The sequence below is a fragment of the Anomalospiza imberbis genome, chromosome 10, assembly GCF_031753505.1.
Source record: "Anomalospiza imberbis isolate Cuckoo-Finch-1a 21T00152 chromosome 10, ASM3175350v1, whole genome shotgun sequence".
Taxonomy (NCBI): domain Eukaryota; kingdom Metazoa; phylum Chordata; class Aves; order Passeriformes; family Viduidae; genus Anomalospiza; species Anomalospiza imberbis.
Genome location: NC_089690.1, coordinates 770164 through 790375, shown reverse-complemented (window position 1 = coordinate 790375; position 20212 = coordinate 770164). Strand labels below are relative to the sequence as shown.

The 20212-nt window shown below is 51.8% G+C and overlaps 1 protein-coding gene across 1 annotated transcript in view; it reads right to left on the bottom strand.

The window, feature by feature from the left end:
• Positions 1-17178, bottom strand: part of ARHGEF26 (Rho guanine nucleotide exchange factor 26) — a 29106-nt gene extending 11928 nt beyond the window's left edge. Inside the window, exons 1-6 of the mRNA XM_068200128.1 lie at positions 15762-17178; positions 14302-14338; positions 12327-12472; positions 8802-8858; positions 6718-6878; positions 806-958 (exon numbers count right to left, since the gene is read on the bottom strand). Of these exons, the coding sequence (XP_068056229.1) occupies positions 806-958; positions 6718-6878; positions 8802-8858; positions 12327-12472; positions 14302-14338; positions 15762-17045 (1838 nt within the window). The 5' untranslated portion in view covers positions 17046-17178. The remainder of the gene's footprint in view (positions 1-805; positions 959-6717; positions 6879-8801; positions 8859-12326; positions 12473-14301; positions 14339-15761) is intronic.
• Positions 17179-20212: the final 3034 nt, after the last annotated feature.

The window sequence follows — 20212 nt, the reverse complement described above, 5'->3', positions numbered from 1 at the left end:
GCAGTGCAGGAGGAAAGGCAGTGCAGGAGGAAAGGCAGCGCAGGAGCCAGGGCAGTGCAGGAGCCAGGGCAGTGCAGGAGCCAGGGCAGTGCAGGAGGAAAGGCAGCGCAGGAGCCAGGGCAGCGCAGGAGCCAGGGCAGCGCAGGAGGAAAGGCAGTGCAGGAGGAAAGGCAGTGCAGGAGGAAAGGCAGTGCAGGAGGAAAGGCAGTGCAGGAGGAAAGGCAGCGCAGGAGCCAGGGCAGTGCAGGAGCCAGGGCAGTGCAGGAGCCAGGGCAGTGCAGGAGGAAAGGCAGCGCAGGAGCCAGGGCAGCGCAGGAGCCAGGGCAGCGCAGGAGGAAAGGCAGTGCAGGAGGAAAGGCAGTGCAGGAGGAAAGGCAGCGCAGGAGGAAAGGCAGCGCAGGAGGAAAGGCAGTGCAGGAGGAAAGGCAGTGCAGGAGGAAAGGCAGTGCAGGAGCCAGGGCAGTGCAGGAGCCAGGGCAGTGCAGGAGGAAAGGCAGCGCAGGAGGAAAGGCAGTGCAGGAGCCAGGGCAGTGCAGGAGCCAGGGCAGTGCAGGAGCCAGGGCAGTGCAGGAGCCAGGGCAGTGCAGGAGCCAGGGCAGCGCAGGAGGAAAGGCAGTGCAGGAGCCAGGGCAGTGCAGGAGCCAGGGCAGTGCAGGAGGAAAGGCAGTGCAGGAGGAAAGGCAGCGCAGGAGCCAGGGCAGCGCGAGCCTGGCCTGGCCGCAGGCGCTGTGCAGCTGGCAGCCGGCCGGGAGCGCAGCCCAGCCCGCAGCGCAGGACCAGCCCGCGGGAGCCCTGCCCTGCTCACAGCAGTCTCTGCAGGGTGCGCTGCTGGTACACCTCGTTGGTGCAGTACTTCACGTAGGGGTCGAAGGAGGAGCCCGCGTGCCTCGCCACGATGTCGCCGATGTCATCGATGAAAATGTTGTTCTGGTGCCTTGCCTCGAGTTCTTCAAAGAACCTGGGGGGTAGAAATCAACCGCTCACTTCTACCTGCAAACAGCCCCTTCCTCTCACAGCATTCCCCTGACACAACCCGGTCACCAACCGATGCCAGCGGGGCTGGCCGGTGGCAGGGCGAGGCCATCCCTCCTTTGGCACGGCAGCCAGGGCGGTGCTGGCAGGACACAGGACTGGGACACGGGCCCAGGGCTGCCGCTGGCCCCTGGCAGCCCAGCAGCAGCCCTGGCACAGGCACTTGCCACACTGCCACAACCAAACGGCCTCACTGAGCTGGTCAGACCAGAATTTCCAGAAACGAGGCTGGAAAGAAATGAAACTACTCCATACACATATGAACACATTTCCTCTTGCAATTAAAGGCACCAGGAGTGCTCGATGGAGTACAGCTACGTGTGGCTGTTGAGCCAAGCACAAAGCCATGTGGTGGTGGAGCAGGACAGGGTGCTCCACATCCTGCAGTCCTCCACTGGAACCAAACAGACTGGAAACACTGAAAATGGGCACAGAACCCAAAATCCTGAGCTGGCTCTTCCCCTAACCGTGCTCGTTCTGACAGCTTCCCTGTCTGTCTGTCCCACGTGTGAGTCTCTCCCACTGCTTTCTGCACTCCCGACGCTCCCAAAGCACAAGCCTTGATTTCCATGATGCTCCCTGGAAATCCCCCACTGTCTGGGGTGGAACAGCTCACAGATCAGCTCAGCAGCTCTCCCCTCACACATGAGAAGCTGTCCTGGCTGCAGCCTTTGTACATCAGCATTCACTGCAAGAATCCTCAACTCCCCAGGGTCAACAAGTTCATAAAAAAATTCCCATCCAGCACAGAAAGGATTAAGGAAATACTTAGAACACATGAGCTCACATTAAGCTCTAATATTTTGAAATCTGCTGTATTTAATTTCAGCCCTTTATTAAATCTTCAAATCTGCCACCTTTTTCAAGCGATGCTCTCCAGTTTGCTTTATGAACACAGCTCAAACATGTGGGAGGAGCAGGACAGGATGAACAGCAGCTGATGGTGTGCAGCAGCAGGGCTGAACTAACTCAAGGCACTCTCCAGGTGTGCTTACAAGCAGCTGCTGCACTGAGTGGCTGCCAGGCTCTCACTGGGTCACCAGAGCCATGACAATCGAGTGGATTTTGGTCTGGTTTTGGGTTTTGTTTTTGTGAAGCTCTGACACTAACTGCAGAGGGACTGGCTGATAAGCAGGGCTGCTTATCACTGCAGGTGCTGAGCAGGGTTTGTTACAGCCCTGCCACTGCTGCAGGCAGAGCCCTGAGCACCTGCCGTGCCCCACGCAGCCCCTCCAAGGCACAGCACGTGGTGAGCTGTCACAGACCTGTCCTGTGCTGTGCATTTGGGTGTAGTGCCAGGACCAGCCCCAGGGGACACACAAATAATAAACTTACAGAAACAAGAGCCGGTGCGTATGGAGTCTGCAGTGTCTCAGGAGGCACAGCAGAGCCCCATCCCACACTGGGATTTGTTTCTCTCTGCTCAGACATGTTTATGGCTGGGAGAAGCTCCCACTCTTGCCAATTCCCTTTGCTCAGGAAATGAGGAAATCCAACATTTCCTGCTGTGTTATGGCACACTGACAAGGTGTTGGACCCTGCTGGGCACAACTTCCACCTTTAGAATTTATCTGGACCTTCATCAGTGACATCAGAGACAGCCACTGTAAGAATGGTAAAGAGCTCGGAGAGTAGAGACAAAAAAAGAAAAGAAAAAGGGGAAAAGAGGGACAAAGAGGAGCAGTATATCAAAGCCCCATCTCCCAGGATGTCCCATAAGGAAATCCTGCATCAAAGTTTGAATCAAAGCTGTACTTTTCCATATCTAATCTGCTAATTAGTAGATAAATCAGTGAACCAGACACATCATAAACCCTTTCGCTTACAATTTTTGGATAGATTCTGCCATAAAGCTCAGGACTGAGGGATGGAATGATTCCATTCAATTTAACCAACAAGGAATTTGCTGTGATGTGTGCAGCTGTTTTTGCTGAATGTCAGAAGGATTTACTTCAAACATCTCTTTGTTAAATCCAGGACTTTTCTGGTTAAAGTTAGATCCAATTCAGAGGAAGTCAAACAGCACTGTAGTTCAGAATTGATTTCCCTCATCTTGCCCTTACACTGTTTAAAAGAACCATCCACTCTGCAACACTCCGGAGGGCCAAATTCAGAAATGCAGGTTTAGCTCCAGGGTGCTGCTGGCAGCACCAGGGACAGAAACCCCTGGAGGGGCAGCAAGCAGGATTCAGCCTCTTGCTCCTGGACACAGGGGCACTGAAGTAACAACTGCCACCCTGAGATAACTTCAGCTAGAAGTAAGGAAGATTTCTGATTAACCTCTCCAAATCTGAACCGTCTCTTCAGGAACAGAAGTTGAACATCTGCAACATTATTGTTATTTAGGGAAGGGGAGGGGGATTTAAAACAGTAAAAATAGGAAAAAATAGTCTTTATCTCCACAGAATTTTTATGCTGAATCAAAATCATAAAAAAAAAAAAAAGGCTGGAGAGAGGGTGATTGAAGTGCAGAACTGGAATCAGTTTGTTTGGTGAGTTCCCAGTGTCAGTAATGGAAACCAACACACAGCTACACACACAAATAGAACACCCAACCCTGCAGACCCACAGCCCATAAACACTTCTACTGGGCAGTTCCCAGGAGCAGGCAGAGCCCAGCGAGGAGAAGCTGGCCCTGCAGCCTGTGTGCTCCCTCTGCCAGCAGCCTGGGGCCAGCCCACGCCCCAGGCCTGTGCCCTGGGCAGCCACTGCCCCCCAGCTATTTGCAGGGCCCTGGCACAAAGCCACAGCAGCCCTGCCGAGATATCCTGCTCCAGAGAGTCCCGAGACAGCAGGAAGGTGCCCTCTGCACCTGGTCACAGAGTGACCTGCAGGACAACAACGTCCATGCAGCCAGCAAACACACCCAGGGACACTGGGACAACGAAGAGGGGACGTCTTTGACAAGCCATGAACCCATCACAAGCAGAGTGCTCATGCCGTGATTCTGTGACTAAGACAGAGTTTCAAACCAGACAGACTCTGTTAAAGTGGGCTTGTTAGGGTCTTTTCCTGCTGATGCTGCTCTGGTATCACAAAAGCATTTGCCCTTTGCTGGCCTAATGGCAGAGAAGGCACAGATGCTAAAGCTTTCCTTCCTCTGAACCCGGGGATCTGACCCTGCAGACCAACTGCTCCTGAAGACACTTCCCTGATTTCCCTGGGACTCCTCTTCCCCCAGAGAGGCTCCTGGGGAGCTGTCTGACCCTGGCACTGACTTCTCAGGCTGCATTCCTGACTCACGCCTGGCTGAGCTCTCCCGGGCATCCCCACAGCCCAATCCAACAGCTCCTGCCCAGGGCTGGACCGGTGAGAGTCTGGGCTCAGCACGTGAGACCTGCACATCACACAGGGCCAGAGAGCTCCAGCTCCCTGCGGCCAGCTCCCAGGAGCTTCCCATGATCACACACAGCCCGTGCTGCACAGGTTATTCATCTCCACTCCCCTCTGTCAGAGACATGCCAGGGAGCTCCCAAAAGCAGAGACAGTGTCTGCTCTCTGCATTCTGCTTCCAACAAAGGCAGCTTTGTTCCCCCAGGCACGGCCCGTCAGCCTCTGCAGGCCTACCCTGGTGTTACCGGAGACTTCCCATTAAACACGCTCCAAGTCCAGGTTCCTAGACAGAGGCTTCAAGCAGTTTCGATCGACTAAACGTTTTTATAAAGTACTTTTATCAGCTCACCAAACTTTTGTCCAAGCAACCAAAACCTCTGGCAACTACACTCATACTCAGGTTTTGTACTAAGCAAAGGCTGCTTAAAAAAACAGCAGAATGGGACAGATGGTCCACTTTGAAAAAGGGTGAATTTTGCTACTTGGAAACACCTGGAAAATAGAAAGCAACAGCTTGGAGATACCAAGCTGGTATCTGGTTTAAAATTGCTTCCATTGTTAACACAAATGACATTGCTCAAAGCCAGCACAAAGTTTTGTTTTAGTTTAACAGTATTGCAAAACCTGGGAAATATGTTTTCATTTAAGTTTAAAAAGGAGTTATGACTTCTGATTTTACCCCAAGTAATCAAAAATCAAGCTCTTAAACCATGAGGCTTCACAGACAAGAAAGAATAAGATTTTAATTCTAGGCTAGTGTGGTATTTTTCCATTCTTCTTTTTTCCTCTCCCTCCCACTTCCTTTGAAGACTATTAATCAACAGGGACGTCAGAGCTCCCCTAAGAGCACTGCTCTCCTCCCCCCCATTGTCCTTTACCTGTACACCTCACACTCTGTGTAAGGAGTACCTGAAAAAGGAGCTTTTCCTTGAAAATAAAGCCTCTGATAAGCTGCACTCCCTGACACCAGTGCCACCAGACTGGGGTGGCTCTGGGCCACACAACTCCCAACCTCTGGCAACAGCAAGAGACAAAGAAAGGGGAATGGGAGGGAGAAAGGAAGGGTCTCCAGGCAAACCCTAACGTTCTCCTGCTCTGTAGCTCCTAAACTGGGTCTGCACTTGACACAGCACATCAGCCTCCAAACAACAGCATCTTGTTGCTGCATGAACAAGAGGACAAAAGTCAAACTGCTGCACAACACATGTCAAATTCCACAGACTTTGTGGTGTCTCAGAGAAAAAAAAACAAGAAATGACTTTACTGTGACTGGGAACATGGACCTTCACAAGTTCCACCAAAGGTAAATGAGGGTTTAATGCTAAAGAATTCATAACTTTGCAACTTCTACAAAGGGGACAAAAGAAGGGGGAACTAAATAAAAAAAACCATTCAGAATCCTTGTTCAACCTCCAGCCCCCCTTCTGAAAGGAGGCCAATAATTCTGTGTTCCACAGGCAAAGAGATCCATGTGAAGCTGTACAGAGCTACAGCTGTGACCTTCACTAGGCCACCAGCATGCTGCAGCCACTGTGCTCACTTCAGACTGCAAACCAGGGCTGAGAAACGCAGCACGGACACTGCATGCTTTAGTGATGTGGAACTCACAATCCACCTGCTGCAGAACTACTTGCAGGGCAGCAAAGCCACATCCAGCACCTTTTGAAAAGGAGTGTGAAGTACTCTGAGAGCACATACATATGCATGTCCTGGATTAAATAACACTGGCAGTAATTACAGTCAGGAACTAGACTGTTCTGCACTTGTGTCATGTAAGATCTGCCATTTCCTCCTCTTCAGGCACTATCTGGATGTGTCTGCTTCCCTTGCTCCAGCTCCAGACTGAAGGAATGTGCCCAAAAGCAGCAGCAGAGCAGCTGATCCCTGTGGCAGCAGAGCCAGGCCCTGGTGCTCACACAGGGGAGACAGTCCCAGAGCACAGCACCCTCTGCATCACCTGGCACCAGCCAGCTCTCCAGGGCAAGTATGAAACTCCAGCTCAAATTGAACAGCTCAGCAGGGCAGACTAAGCCTCATCTGATGCCCTGTAAGGACCAGGTCTGGATGCCTGGTCTGCACTTAGCCCAGAACTGTTTAGATTTGAAGGATGCTGACTTCCACTACGATTCACTCTGTGCTTTCCTTCCCTCTCCATTTTCAGAGACACAAATCCCAGGCCAGCCCCTCACACTCCCGTGCACATCTCTGCCACTTGTACTTTCCATCTTCAAACCAGCAGGAGTTTTGGAAGAAATGCTCACCACTAAAATGGTTAACTCAGCATCCAAAAAGAAACCTGCTGCTGTGTTTAAGGATGTACAGTTCTGTTAAATACAGAAATGCCACACTCACTTTTTGCTTGCTTCATAAACATCCGTGATGTTGGAGAAGAGGTGGTGGCTCTCTGTTTTGGTCATTGTGAGGCTCAGTTCCCTGGAATTTTTAAACATCCGGATCAGAATCTCCAAGCTCAGCAAATAGGAGTGCTCAGAAGATATCACCTCAAATATTGCCTGCAAAGCAAAGGGGGAAAAGATGAGCCTTACTAGTGATTGGGCTTTTTTCCTTAAAAACAAAATGTTGAGCAGGGATACAAAGCAAAGTTTTGGATGTGAGCTAGAGATTATGACTTAAATATTCATCTCTATAATAGTTGCATCATTAATTAGAAATAAGTGATCTAATACCAGAATAAAAAAGTCTTTTTTAACAAGCCTATATTCACAGTTTTCAATGCAACTGCAAACGAGGAGACTGAAGAGAATTCAACAGCAGGGGTGACCCCAAGAGCACAGCGTGAGACTGGAGGGAGCAGGCTGAGGTCCCTGCTGGAGCCCTTCCCAGACTGGGAACAAAGTCAGCAGCACAGGCAGGAATGGGGCAGACACTTTGCTGCTGATGTGCAAGGAAGGGAGAATCATGTCAGCATGACCCAAACACATTCTGGAGAACAAAAACCCGAGAAGAGTGCCTGACACACAGCCAGGGGCTGGGGCAGCTCCCTGCTGCTTGCTGGGCACGCCTGGAGGGCACCTGAAGCCACTCTGGGGTTCACCTGCACAAGACCAGGGCCAGGGGATGTGTGAGCCCCAAGGACAGTTCACTCTCAGGGGGCCATGTGCAGCTGGTACACATACACAGCTATTCTAGGCTTGCAAGGAAAGACCTTCTGAAAATAATTTTAGTTCAAACCAGTCTGTGACCCATTTTGTTTAGCCAACATATGCACAGAGATCCATTTCACTAAGAGATTCTGAAAGATGGGATGTGTATGAAGACAGGACATGGACATTAATGAAGGCAGAAGATAAATATATTTTTATGCAATGACAATGTATATAACTATAAAATAATCTAATAGGCTCTAAAAAGCAATTTAAAGAACAGATAAAGAATAAACAATAAAAGGTAGTTTAAGGAAATACAGCAAAAGCATGAATTGGTAACATAACTACAGCTTAAAAATATTTATTTAGGCTCCCACTGAAGGAACTGGCCTCTAAAACTCAAATTAAAAACCCTCAGGCATGAAGACATTTTTGGTAACATTGAAGACTTTACATTTAAAATGAATCCAAAGAACTTGGTTCTTTTTGAAAGGATGCAAGTATGGCTCCAGGAAACACAGACTAATGGCTCCTACAGGACATCACTGACATACGTACTGAGATGCATGCCGTGTCTCAAAACCTCCCAGCAGGAGGAGGCGGAGCAGTGTCCTGAAGAGGAGTGAGGACACTGGCACAATTGCCATGGCAGGTGACGCTGCAGGGCTCCTAGGCAAGCCCTGTGTGCTGAGGAAGGACACACCTCGGCAGGAGCTGCAGGGACACAGCTGCCCTGGCCAGGCCAGCCCTGGCAAGCTCCCACTCCCTGTGACACTGCCCCTGCAGTGACGGGGTACAGCAGGGGAAGTGGACACCGGAGCACGGGGAAAAGGGACGTGGACGAAGAGGACACAAGGGCCAAAGGGCAAAGACAGAGAGCAGACAAGCACCGGGTGCTGCTGCCAGCAGGGAGGGCCCTGCTCTGCCCCAGGGCTCAGGGGCCAGCTGGGCTCCAGGAGGCACCCCACGTGCCCAGCACTGCTCACAGGGGCAGGTACAGCCAGGGGCTCTGTAAAAGCTGCTCTTTGCTGCTCACTGCTATAAAAACCCCTGTGCCACGTCCCCCTCTGTGAGCTGCAGGCTAATGTCACCTCTTCCCTGGCACAGCAGCGACCCTGGTGCTGCCAGGCTGCAGCAGCCCAGGAGCCCCTGGCATGGACACAGGCACCTCAGCACAGACTGGGTTTATTTTTTCTCCCCGGGGAGAGAGGACACTTCAGTGGAGGGCAGGAAGCCAAGCAATGAACTCCTATCAACGTCCCCTTATCAACATCCAGAGCACTGAGCCAGGCGTGCAGCGCAGCCCAGAGCAGCCAAAGCACAGAGTACCTCCTGTCTCTTCCTTTCCTCCTGGCTGACGGCTTCTGACAGGCCATTCTTCTTCACCTACAAAGACAAATCAATGGATATTTTCAATACCTTTTGTGGGAAAATGCGATCAAAAGGAGAGACAGGACAATCAAAACCTTGAAAGCAAAGCTCCAAGGAGGGCCTGGCCCTACGGGAGATCTAAACACAGGACCCAGATCAGGAGGGACACCAGGGCAAGGGAGGGGAAAGGGCCGCAGCAGCACACGCATGGAAGGCCCGTTCTCTTTGTGGAGCAGAGGCAATCACAGACACAAGACCTCCCACCCTTTTCTGTCAGTCTTCTCCCAAAGCTCCTAACATGCTATCACCCACAGCTTTCTCTTCTTGCTCCACCTGCTCCCTGGAATTTTAAAGGATATATTGTTCCTCATTTGATTCCTGCACAGCAGGCCCCACAATGCTGGACAGCAGGAATAAAGAGGTGCCACACTCTGGTCTGCACACCAAAGTACAGACTCACAGGAAAATGCCTGTGGAAGTTACATCAGCATCCCAGTGTGGGAGCCACTAGCCTTTGGAACACAACTCCCACATTCCCACTGCACCCCAAGCAGACACTTCTGGATGCTGAGCAAGATCTAATTAGATGTCTTTTTATTAAACAATAGACGTACATTTTAATCAGGAGCCTGAAAGCTTCAGAGCATTCCTGAGGAAGTGCAATGGCACTGAAAGGTGCAATGTAACTTTTTTCTGGATGCAGTGGAAGAGTTTTCTAAAAACAAGCCAACACGGGAAATACCTACAAACACATCCCCAGATTTCAGTGCTCCCTGTTAACACAGACCCTGCCAGAGTGCAGGGAGGTCCAGGGGCACCTGCTGAATTCATGCTCCAAACGGAGCCGTCACACCTGGGTGTGTCCCACAGAGTACACATGAATTCATGGCACATGAACTCACAGGCCAAGGGCCCAGCCTTGCGCTCCCCACCAACAGCAACACTTCCAAAAGACAGAGGCCCAGCTATGGAGACTGCTTCGGCCATTTCTGCCACAGAAAATTCAATACCTAATTTTGACGTGTCCAAAACGTTTAAACTGAAATAATCTAAAAAAAAGGTCACGTGTGATATTAAGCAAACAAAAACTTTGTTTAAGCTAAGAACATGACCAGAAGGAATGGAAGAGGCCCAACATCACTGCTACCAACACTGGACTAGCTTTTCCCCAGCCATGACTGATTCAACCATGGAGGTGAGAAGCAAAGGATAAAAGGAGGACAGGTGAACTCTGGTCAGGGACAAAAAGTTCCTTCAAAACAAGGAGGTGCTGAAGGGGGGGAACTCACCAGGAATCTACCAAGTGGCTGCACCATAGCCAAAGTGACCACAAGCCCATTGATACGGGGAGAGAAAGGGGAGCCAGTGCAGACATCAGCCCTGAAGGGCCCAGGCAGTCACACCAGGGGTCTGGGCTCCCCACGGAGGGGAGGCAGCCCTGGACAGGGACCCCGTGAGTGGCCTTGGAAGGAGGCAGCCCTGGACAGGGACCCCGTGAGTGGCCCTGGAAGGAGGCAGCCCTGGACAGTGGCCCCGTGAGTGGCCATGGACAGGGACCCCGTGAGTGGCCCTGGACAGTGGCCCCATGAGTGGCCCTGGAAGGAGGCAGCCCTGGACAGTGGCCCTGTGAGTGGCCCTGGACAGGGACCCCGTGAGTGGCCCTGGACAGTGGCCCCGTGAGTGGCCCCCTAAAGCCACTCACAGCAGCTGATTTTCACATGAATGAGAAACCAGTCGCAACCAAGATCAGCACGAGTGAGTACACTCCAGGAAGACACAAACACCCTTTTTCATTGCTGCTCTCATAAGGCATTTGACAGCCCCAGACCTGAAGGGCACCACCCTCAAGCACAGCGTGGTCAGAGCTGCAGCAGCTGCCAGGGAAGCCTCCAGCAGGGAGAGGGGATCCCCCTGCCCCTGCCCTCTTTCCCAGCACAGGCACTGCTCACGAACACCAGAGACATTCTCCTCCTCCTTTCCTAGCACAGGCTGAATCCCAGGACTGACATTTTCCAGCTGACTTCCTGCAACAACTCCAGACTCACTTTTTAACTTCTTAATACACGCTGACAGCATGTAGTTTTTCCAGAGTTATAAACACAGTCACTATGAGTCTCACATTCCCAGATTTTGTTTTCTCCACGCACCTTCTCCCATATACTCCCCACTTCCAATTCTGCAGATCAAATACAGACACTGCACAAGTTTCTGTGTGAGGAGCAGTAAAGAACAAGCTGGTTTCTGAGAGTGAAGCACAGCACAGTTCTCCTCCTGAGATGGTCTTCATGCTATTTTTGTCTCCAAGCAAATTAGTGTTTTGAAATTATCATTATTATTACTAAAATAGCATTCCTTCCAAAATACCTCAGTTGTTGAACATTTAACTGCTAATTTGCCCAGAAGGCAGAAAAAACAATTTGACTTCATTATAAACACTTTTTTTTTTCCATCATGAAGCCAATGAACTGTATTTTAAGTATTTGATTGCTGGAAAAAGAAAATTAAAGCACACCTTTACAAAACCACATTGTCTTGCCTTCTTTATACTTACTGAATCAGAGAGATTGTCTTTCAATACTTTAAACTGCAAAGGGTCATCAGCATCTGTAAGACAGCTCTGCTAATCACACCATCTAAGCAGCCTTTGGGGATCTCCCTGAGGCTTAACCCCTCATTTACTGGCACCTACAGAGCTGATGGTCAAATACTCCAGGTGATCTTGTCAGGCAGAATCTCTAATGCCCGAGATGAGCACCTACAACATTCCACAAGCTACATTAACAACAAACAACCCCAAACCCTTCGTGACAGGGATATCCCTCCAGAAGCCACAGAAATGATCCAAGAATAACCACGTAAACACAGAATTTCCATGGTTCCCTCAGTCCCAAAATCACATGTACGAGGAAGAGCTGTGGCAGTACCTGCTGTTATCAGTATTTTGTCAGGTTATGAGCAGGGAAGGCAGCGAGACTGCAGCCCTGACCAGAACAGCTGAATTTACTCTGTTTAACCATGCTGCTCTGCCGAAGCCCTGCAGACTCTTCCCAGCCTGTGCAAGGGACAGCACAGCACCACCAGCTCTGCTCTCCCCTTCTCAAAATGCTTTCCATTAAATATCTGCACTCGAGTCAGCCTAAGAGCTGGTGTGCAGTGGTTCAGAACAATTCAGCAGCAACTTGTTTTAACTAACTGAAGCCTTTCTTTAGTATAATTCACCCTTTTAGTGAACTCACGCAGCCCTTTTTTTAATGAATCAGTAATTTGTGTCTTTGCCAAATACAGGACACTAAAATGAACTTGGTTTCATTGTTTGTTATGTGAAACAAAGACCAGTAACTGACTGGGACCTCCGTGTCGTTCTTATGAGGTGAAAAAGATGATGACAAATTTCAGCCAAAAACTCCAGCAGCGAGTAAGGGAAGACTCTGCTTCCACCCACCCTGAGATCCTGTCTCTGGCCATACAAGGATCACAACTCACCACGGAGAGCTGGCTCCACGTCGACCTCAGGGGCTTATAGTGGAAAACAACCGTGTCATCCAGCTTCTGCTCCTGGGGCTCAGACTCTTCATCAGAATCTATGTCCAGGGCTTTTTCCTTATAGTTCTGATATAATACAGCATTTTCTGTCAAATAACAACAGTGTGTCAGTCATTGCTAGAAAGTTAGTTTAATCGCTCTCATAAAAATTTAAAGTAACATTTAAACAATGAAAGAAACCAAAGTGTCACTGTGCTGCTCACACTCCACAAGACAAAGATAGCAACTGATTTGGGCTGGACAATGGTGCAGTACAGTGACAATGGATCACTGTACCCAAAGATCCTCCCAGACCGAATTAAAGAACAGATGTGGCCTTTGTCAAGAAAAAAAATAGCAAACAATTTTTTCTTCCTTGGTTTGCTGCACCCAGTTCTGTAATTAACCAGCAATTAGAAAACAGGACTGTGTGTCAGTGGAGCAGTCACTGATCTGCAGGTCTCACTATTTTCATGTCCAGGAAAAGCATACTGCCACAGCAACCCTTCTCCTGTCAACTCTGATTGCTGTCTTCACATTTCACTGTTTCCCAGGTTCAGACATCTGAGGTCAGAACTATTCCACACAGAAAGTTAAAAGCCTGAGTAAGCATGAGGCCTATGAACCTTAAGACCAAACACACTCATGGCACTATCAGTGGCAAAGGAACACAGGCGTGGAGCACTCCTGCTTTTCCAACCTCCCTGGCCACACAGCCCTGGCAAGGGCTGTGAGCAAGGACCGAAATCCAACACCACAAAAACCCACAGACCAATGAAGCCACTAAGCAGGCAGGCTCTGAAAGGTGCTTTTAGATGGGCTGGGCTTTGGATAATGCCCTACAAGAGAAAGGGGAACTGAAGTGGAAGTTTGGTGGCTCCAGGCAGGGCCCCAACTCCTGCAGTGCCTCACCTGGCTGGGTGGGTCTGTCCCACCTGCTCGGACCTACAGCCCTGCCCCAGTGCCAGACCAGGTGTGGCCTTTGGAGCAGCTCTTGGGGAAGGGCCCGTCGAGTTATACACGTTTAACAGAGGAAACTGTTACAGCAACTGAATTGTGGGAGGCATCCCAGAGAAAGTTATTAGCTGGGATCATCCCAGACAGAAGGGACCGTTGGAAGAGAATCCAGAAAACACCATGAGGAGATAGTGTGAGAAGAGATAAAAACAAAGAGTAGGAAAGGGGATGATGCAAAGAGGACACAGTGGGAAACTCTGAAAACAGAAACAGAGGAAGGTAACAGCAGCTGAGATGACCTCAAACAGGCATTAAGCAGAGAAAAGCCAAGAGAGTAGCAGTTACTATAACATCTATGATGAGTCCACAGAAGTCCTGTTTTCTTGTTGAAATAAGCAGCAAACTTGGCAAAACCCAGAATTACCAAGTAACACAAAAACAGACTCCACAGAAGCGTTTTTCTGACACTTACATTTGAAGCCTAGGTACCAAGAAGAAAATGCTTAGAGAGTCTAAGGGTTCAGCCCAGCACCCCAGCTGATGGGAAGGCAGAAAGAGCTGTGTGAACCCCAGCCCAGAGCCCAGACTCCTGTGTGTGCTGCAGGGATGGCTCCAAACCCCAACGGGCCAAATGTCCTGCACCTGGGCAGAGTCCCAGGAACAGGCAGGAAGGCAGTCCCACGTGGAGGAGCCCTCTGTGGACTGTCAGGGCTGAGGCAAACACAGCCAGCAGCTCACGTTTTGGGAGGGACAGCAGCTTAAGTGGAAAAGAAGCCTTTGACACACCTTTTTAGCCTGCCACTGCATAGTCTTTAAAATAGCCCTAAGGTAGGTCTAGTGCCAAAATTATAGTCCCACATCTCAGCTGCATCACTGAAAAGCTAGGTACTGAGACTCCAGACAAAGGAAGTGTGCAAAACGATCCTGAAGTTCATTTCCCCTGGGAGTCATTGGCAAGTCTGGAGAGAACAGGGCTCACCTTCCCCATCGAACGTCCCCTGTCCTTTCAGCATCTTCTGCAGATAATTTTAATAGAAAAGAGAGGTATGTTAGAAGGAGGAGAATGCAAAATAATCACAGTAACAAGAATATCTGTTTTATTCAAGACTTGGGCACCAAACCAACAGGCCCTAATCTGTAAACTTCGTATGTTGGACAAGAGTTCACCAAGAACAACTGTGTCATCAGAGAAAGTGAAAAGCTACCCTAGTTTCATTTCTCTCACTCCCTGTTTAGATGTATTTTCCCTGTGTTTCAGAAACACACTACACTGGCTTGAGAGGGGCTCAGTGAACTTACAGCTCATCCCTCTGTCCCAGGGCTGTCTGTGGAGGCGCAGCTCTGAGAGGCTGCCCTTCCACTCAGCAAACAAAACTCTGAGCACTTTGTAAAGAGCCTTCTGAGAGCACAACAAACCTCTGAAATAAAACAGCTGTTCTGGTGCAACAAGTCCCAGGGCCCGGGAGTCTATTTAATAAAACACTTCTTGCAGAGAACTCCGAAAGGACAGCACAGTTTCATGTCCTCCTATCTTAAACGTAACTCACTGTTTTAAGTCTACTACCAAACCACACTCTGCAGCTGTTGACAATTTCATCAATTTCTATGTCACCACTTGCAGTGTTTTCACAGAAGCATCCACCACCACAATTTCAAAATGGTGGAAAACTACCATAAAGCTGATAATTTTTTTAAAAGCTACAGCATCAGCTCTTGGCCTGATGTACTTTATTACACAGAAATCTATGAATACATTTCATGTAGTAACAAGTTATACCTAAAATAAGGAAATACAATATTACAGTATGATAAGTAAAAGAACACAATCAGCTATAATTTAATACATTAAATTTAATTACATCAACATTCACTGTAACTCTACTACAGGATTCTAAGGGATTACAACCAAGATTTAAAAACAGGCATGCTGCTTTTACTTTCGGGCATTAAAAATTAAAATTACTTCAGGCATTAAAATACCTGAAGTGATTTCTATCAATTTAAAAATCAAATCACTCAGTGATTGTTAAAAATACTTTAAAAGTAATGTCTCAGAGAAATGAGGGAGGAAATTCATTTTTCTGTCTCTATTCTAGCACACAGACTTTATTAAGACAATGTCCCTTTTTTTTTTTTTCCTGTTTACTGCTTTCTGGGACACAGGTTTTAAGCCCGTGGTTCAGCTGTGAAAGCTGGAGAATCCAGCAGGAAAGGCGAGCAGGAGGCAGCCAGCAAAGGCTCTGAACCTCCTGGATTTCAACAGAGCCCGCCATCTCCAACACCACACTTGGAAAACAGCGCTTTTAAAGCTCACAGTCACTGTGAAAAGTTTTGTGTTAGCAAAAAAGCAAACTGAAAACTCCCAGCATTACGGAAAATGCAGGATCAGCAGGCCACGCTCCCACGGAGCCAACACCTTCATCTATCAGCGCACCTTACCTTTATCCTCCCCAGGCTCGAGAACTTCTCTTTATCTTCAACCACCGCTTTCAGGATGGGCTGGGACATTCTGTTTTTCTTCTTGCAGTTGGCGGAGCCGTCCAGGTCCACGCCGCTGACCACGGCCCGGCGGTAGGACGTGGAGCGCAGCCCGCGCCGCAGCGCGCCCGGGCCGCCCTCGGGCTCGTCCTCGGGGTCGCTGCCCGGGGGCGGCCGGAGGGTCTCCACCAGGCTGCGCACCCGGAGGCCCCGCTCGTGGCCCTGGGCGCGGCCCGCGGGCCGGCTCTCGGCCAGGCTGCGGGGGATCAGCTGCTGCGAGCCCACCCTGCGCGCCGCGGGGCTGTGCGCGCTCAGCAGCGCGGGGGGCTCCGCGCCCGGCACCGCCGGCAGCCCGCTCCCGGGGGCTGCCCCCGGCTCCTCCGGGGGCCCGGCAGCCCGGCCGCTCCAGGGGGCTGCCCCCGGCTCCTCCGGGGGCCCGGCAGCCCGGCCGCTCCCGGGGGCTGCCCCCGGCTCCTCCGGGGGCTCGGCAGCCCGGCCGCTCCCGGGGGATGCCCCCGGCTCCTCCGGGGGCCCGGCAGCCCGGCCGCTCCCGGGGGCTGCCCCCGGCTCCTCCGGGGGCTCGGCAGCCCGGCCGCTCCCGGGGGATGCCCCCGGCTCCTCCGGGGGCTCGGCAGCCCGGCCGCTCCCGGGGGATGCCCCCGGCTCCTCCGGGGGCCCGGCAGCCCGGCCGCTCCCGGGGGATGCCCCCGGCTCCTCCGGGGGCCCGGCAGCCCGGCCGCTCCCGGGGGATGCCTCCGGCTCCTCCGGGGGCCCGGCAGCCCGGGGGCACGGTGCGGGCTGAGCGCTGGCTCCGAACACGATCCGCTCCTGCTGCGGGGCCACCGCGGGCAGCCCCGCGGTCCTGGGCGGCCGCGGCCGGCGGCCCTGCCCGCTGCCCGGCGGGGAGATGGTGCCGTTGGCGGTGGAACCGACGGGGCTGTCCGGAGCCGGGGCGAGGAGCCGGGAACGCCGCTCCGGGGACAGCGCGGGGGAGCCCGGCGGCCGCACGGTCCCGTTGGACACCGATCCCATGGCGGGGCTCCCGGGCGAGGGGGTGCCGGTGCCGGCGGGCTGAGTCACGGAGAAGGCGCACCTGTCCTCCACGGGGAAGTCGGTGACGAGCACTCCGCTGGGGCTCTGGTACGACTGCGGCCGCGGCTTGCTCCAGGCGAGGGGCTGCGGCCGGGGGGTCGCTCGCCGCCTCCAGCGCGGCGCGGCGGGGCCCGCCGGGGGCTGCCCGTCCATCGCCGCCCGCCCGGCGCCGCTCGCGAGGGAGGCGGGCGCGGAGCGCGGCCCGTCCGCCGCCACAGCCCCGCCGGGCGCGGGGCCAGCGCGGGCCGGGCCGGGCCGGGCGGAGCCGCGCCGCCCGCTCCCGGTGCCGCTCCCGGTGCCGCTCCCGCCCCACCTGCGGCTCGGCTGGGGGCGGGCGGAGCGGCGCTTCCGCCGCCGGCACGGCCCCTGCCCCGCCCGGGCCGGCCCCGGGCCCTGCCCTGCCCCGCGCAGGTAGCGGCGCCCGCGGCGGCTCCCGGCCGTGGCCGGGCCGCGGGGTGAGCTCTCGGCAGGAGCCGGGCCGCGCCGCCGCGGGTTGGGCGGGGAGAGCCGCGGGCAGCGCCTCCCGGCCCCGCGGGTCGCTGCAGCGCAGCCCCGGGCTCCCCGCGGCGGGCCGGGCCGGGCCGTGCCGTGCCGGGGGTCGCGTCCTGCGGGGGTCGTGTTCGATTGCACGCTTGGCACGGCAGTGCCACCAGCCGCGCCTCCGCTGGGCAGCGGGGCCACCGCCGGGAGCCCCGGCTGTGCCCCTACACCTGCCCGTCCCTTAGAGGCACCTGGCCGGCTGGGGCTGCCTGACTGCCTGCCAGCGAGCTGGGAGAAAGCTGGGAAAGGAGCAGCTTCGTGGTAAGAAAACGGGCCGTCAGCAGTGCATCTGCTGGGAATTCTGAGAAACTACATCGCCCTGAAAAACCTGGAAAAATGGTGGGACTTGGCTGTGACTTTGGGACAACATGCAGCTTAAACATACATCAGTGGAGAACAGAGCAGATTTTTAAAACAAAAACAAAATATTTGCTCGTTTCTGTGCCAGGGCACGAGTTCTGCCGACTTTAGCATCCCAGCCAAGGGTCCCTGCACTCCCAGGAGGGGAGAGCTTCAGCACAGAGTCCTGAAATAAAGTGACACGGGTGTTTTTCTGCTCTGTTACATTCACTAATAATTACAACATACCCTTATTTTTCTATCTGCTCCTCTACAATTAAAATCTGCCGCTGCTTCCACTGGAAAAAAAAAAAAAAAAAAAAAAGAGTCCTGTGTTTTAAAAGCCATCTTGTCACAGCACAGGGAGCATTTATGTGAGAAATTAGCTCCACTATTAAATGCCACGTTGGCTAGGAATGTGAAATACATTATAGAATGCTTCCCTAGTACTGAATCACGGAGCTGAATTATTTGTCTGGTTTCTCTCAAATGAATGAAAAGCAAAATCGAGGTGTGATTCTGTTCCTGTGTACTTGGCAGAGCAGAAATAGCTGGAGCGTTTGGAGATGCTGGAGGCCAGGCCCTGCCTGCACAGAGTGAGCTCTGCTGTGCAGGGGGTGCTCACAAGGACTTGCTTATTTACAGATGGGCACCCACTTAGGCTCCTGGCTAAACTTGAAGGGAGAAGGGACAGAAAAAATCTTGTTAGATTTGTAATTGTCATCTCCATACTTGCAAGACTTGAATTTGCCAGATTTCATATATCTCTGAATAAGAAAAAACATCGGAGTTGATTGAAAGTGTTTTCTTATCTTTTTAAATATATGGAAATTTAATTTATACTGAGTCTGTTTAACCATCAGAAAAAATATAGAGGAAAATGTAAGGACCAGACAACTCTGTGTACATGCACTTAAACTTCAGATGTATTATTAATTCTTCTGCCAGGAGAACCCAGTAAAACAAAAAATCTTGCGAAGAATCAAATTAAGCAATGCACAAGGAAATTAAAATGAACAAATGTGTATGTCCACAAATGAGACAAGACTGCAAATTGCCAGTCCAGCTTCAAACAGCCAGAGCTGAAGGGAAAAGCCACAGGCAGAACCTAAGGTGCTGGTTTAGTTGTCACTAGGGATTTCCCAATGGATTATTTCTAAAATTATGTCTTAACTTTCCACATTAAATTGCCAAGCTATTGGATATAGTTGTAGCATATTACTTAACTCATAAATCCTAATTATTAATGACCAAGGTAATCGGCTTTTACAAGATTATTCTCTTGCACATACTTGTTCACCATGCTACAATTACAGGAGTAATTTTGATTCCTGAGCAGCCTCCTCAGTGTTCCATTTCATGTACAGTGAAAGAGAAATAAAATCTTACAATAAAATTGCCATCATCAGGAAAGTGAAATCAACTCTGTAATTTAAGAGAAGAAAGCAATGTGAGCGTGGTTATTAAGCCTTCCGACAAAGGCAGGTCACTGAAATCCCCGAGGCTGTTGGGTAGCAGTGCCCGAACGTGAGCTGTGAGCTGTGAGCTGTGAGCTGCTCGGGGCAGGGCAGGAGTCCTTCCCGGGGGCCAGGACCCTGCCCAGCGCAGAGCCTGACACGCTGCACCCTCGGCATGGGGGGCAGAACCTGCAGGGCAGCTCTCCACCCACCTCCACAGCACTCCAGTTAACCCAGATACGGACCCTGAGCATTTATGAGGGAGAGTTTTAAGTGAACCTCCCATTTCCCAGCCACAAGACCTAAAGGCTGGTGTCAGGAATCGGCACCAAACCAGAAGCATTTCCATGCCTGCCTGCAGGCAAACACTCCGGGATGTCCAGCAGCCCACGTTTATCATGACCAGCATGAGGCAGGTGTGCACAGATATGTTCAGTGGGGAAGATTTTTATTGCCTGAAAATCTACCAAGGAAAATGGAGGATTATTCTTCTGCTCCCTACATCCACATCAAAAGCACCCTTTGCCTCTCTGTGCAAAGAGCAAAACCAGCAGTGAGACCTGGCTTTGTTTCTGACCCAAATGCTTCATGTCTCAGACACAGTGCTCACTGCTCGTGTCCTGTAGGATGGTCCTGGCCATGCCCTGCAGCTTCAGAGCTGTGCAGGTGACCCTGGCTGCTGGCTGGAGCCCAATGCCCACTGCCTCTGGCCTCCCCAGGGGCATTCCCAGCACATCTGTCCCCTCTGCTCCCAGAGAGGGGAGGGCTGGAGTGGCTCCAGGACAAGTGCCCAGCTGCCATCAATCCCCAAAAGAACCGACTGTGCGTCCCATCTGTATTAACTGCCAGCTAGGGAGCAGCAGTATAAATAACATTCTTCTGAAACTCTTCTGTTTCCTTGGTCTGTTCACAGGCAGCTGAAGAAGAGCCAGCCGTGCTCTGCTCAGAGCAAGTCTCTGTCCCAGAATTAGCATGCAGGCGGGA